The sequence below is a fragment of the Chaetura pelagica genome, unplaced genomic scaffold, assembly GCF_000747805.2.
Source record: "Chaetura pelagica isolate M959 unplaced genomic scaffold, ChaPel_1.0 scaffold2687, whole genome shotgun sequence".
NCBI lineage: Eukaryota > Metazoa > Chordata > Aves > Apodiformes > Apodidae > Chaetura > Chaetura pelagica.
In genome coordinates this window covers 3,410-4,199 of record NW_009953897.1, presented here as the reverse complement: position 1 = coordinate 4,199, position 790 = coordinate 3,410, and the positions used below count along the sequence as shown (strand labels likewise).

Below are 790 nucleotides of genomic sequence, written 5' to 3'. Positions count from 1 at the left end.
AGGTGCTGCACCCCTTTTTTTTTACCTCCCCCCCCCCTTCCCCCATCCAGGGACGATGCGGCGGGTGAGGAGGAATTTCTACGACCCTTCCTCCGCCCCGGGGAAAGGCGTCGTGTGGGAGTGGGAAAACGACAACAACACCTGGACCCCTTACGACATGGACATCTGCATCACCATCCAGAACGCTTACGAGAAGCAGCACCCTTGGCTGGACCTCTCCTCCCTGGGCTTCTGCTACCTCATCTACTTCAGCACCATGTCCCAGATGAACCGGCAGACCCAGCGCCGGCGGCGGCTCCGGCGCCGCATGGACCTCGCTTATCCCCTCACCATGGGCTCCATCCCCAAATCCCAGTCGTGGCCGGTGGGCACCAGCACCGGGACCCCTTGTTCCTGCCCCCAGTGCCTACTGGTGAACAGCACCCGTGCTGCTTCCAACGCCATCCTGGCTTCCCAACGCCGCAAACTTTACCCCGGCGGGGTCAGGCAGAGCAGCACCTTCACCGGGACATCCCTGTGGCCCGCGGGGACGGGCACGGGTGGCACAGGGAAGGGCGAGGGGCTGAGGGCACCAGGAGGGGTTTTTGCCCCCAATCAGAGCCTGGCGGGGCTCAACAACCTCAACCGGCCCGGCCCGCAGAGGGGGGGCAGGGCTGCTGTGCCCCCCGGGTAAGCTGGTCGGGGAGGGTGGCCCCGGGGAGGGGATATTTGGGGTGTCCCCGGGGCCGTGGGGACAGGGGGAGGTGACTGGTCCCCTCCTGGCGCTTGGCAGGGCCCCCAGCCCGGCGCG

The 790-nt window shown here is 67.0% G+C and overlaps 1 protein-coding gene across 1 annotated transcript in view; it reads left to right on the top strand.

Moving 5' to 3' along the window:
- The window catches only part of LOC104392020 (E3 ubiquitin-protein ligase DTX1-like), a gene marked incomplete at both ends in the record, with an annotated part of 8,320 nt that overhangs the window by 4,194 nt on the left and 3,336 nt on the right, over window positions 1–790 (top strand). The window contains one exon of the mRNA XM_010001376.1: window positions 51–669. Within this exon, the coding sequence (XP_009999678.1) occupies window positions 51–669 (619 nt within the window). The remainder of the gene's footprint in view (window positions 1–50; window positions 670–790) is intronic.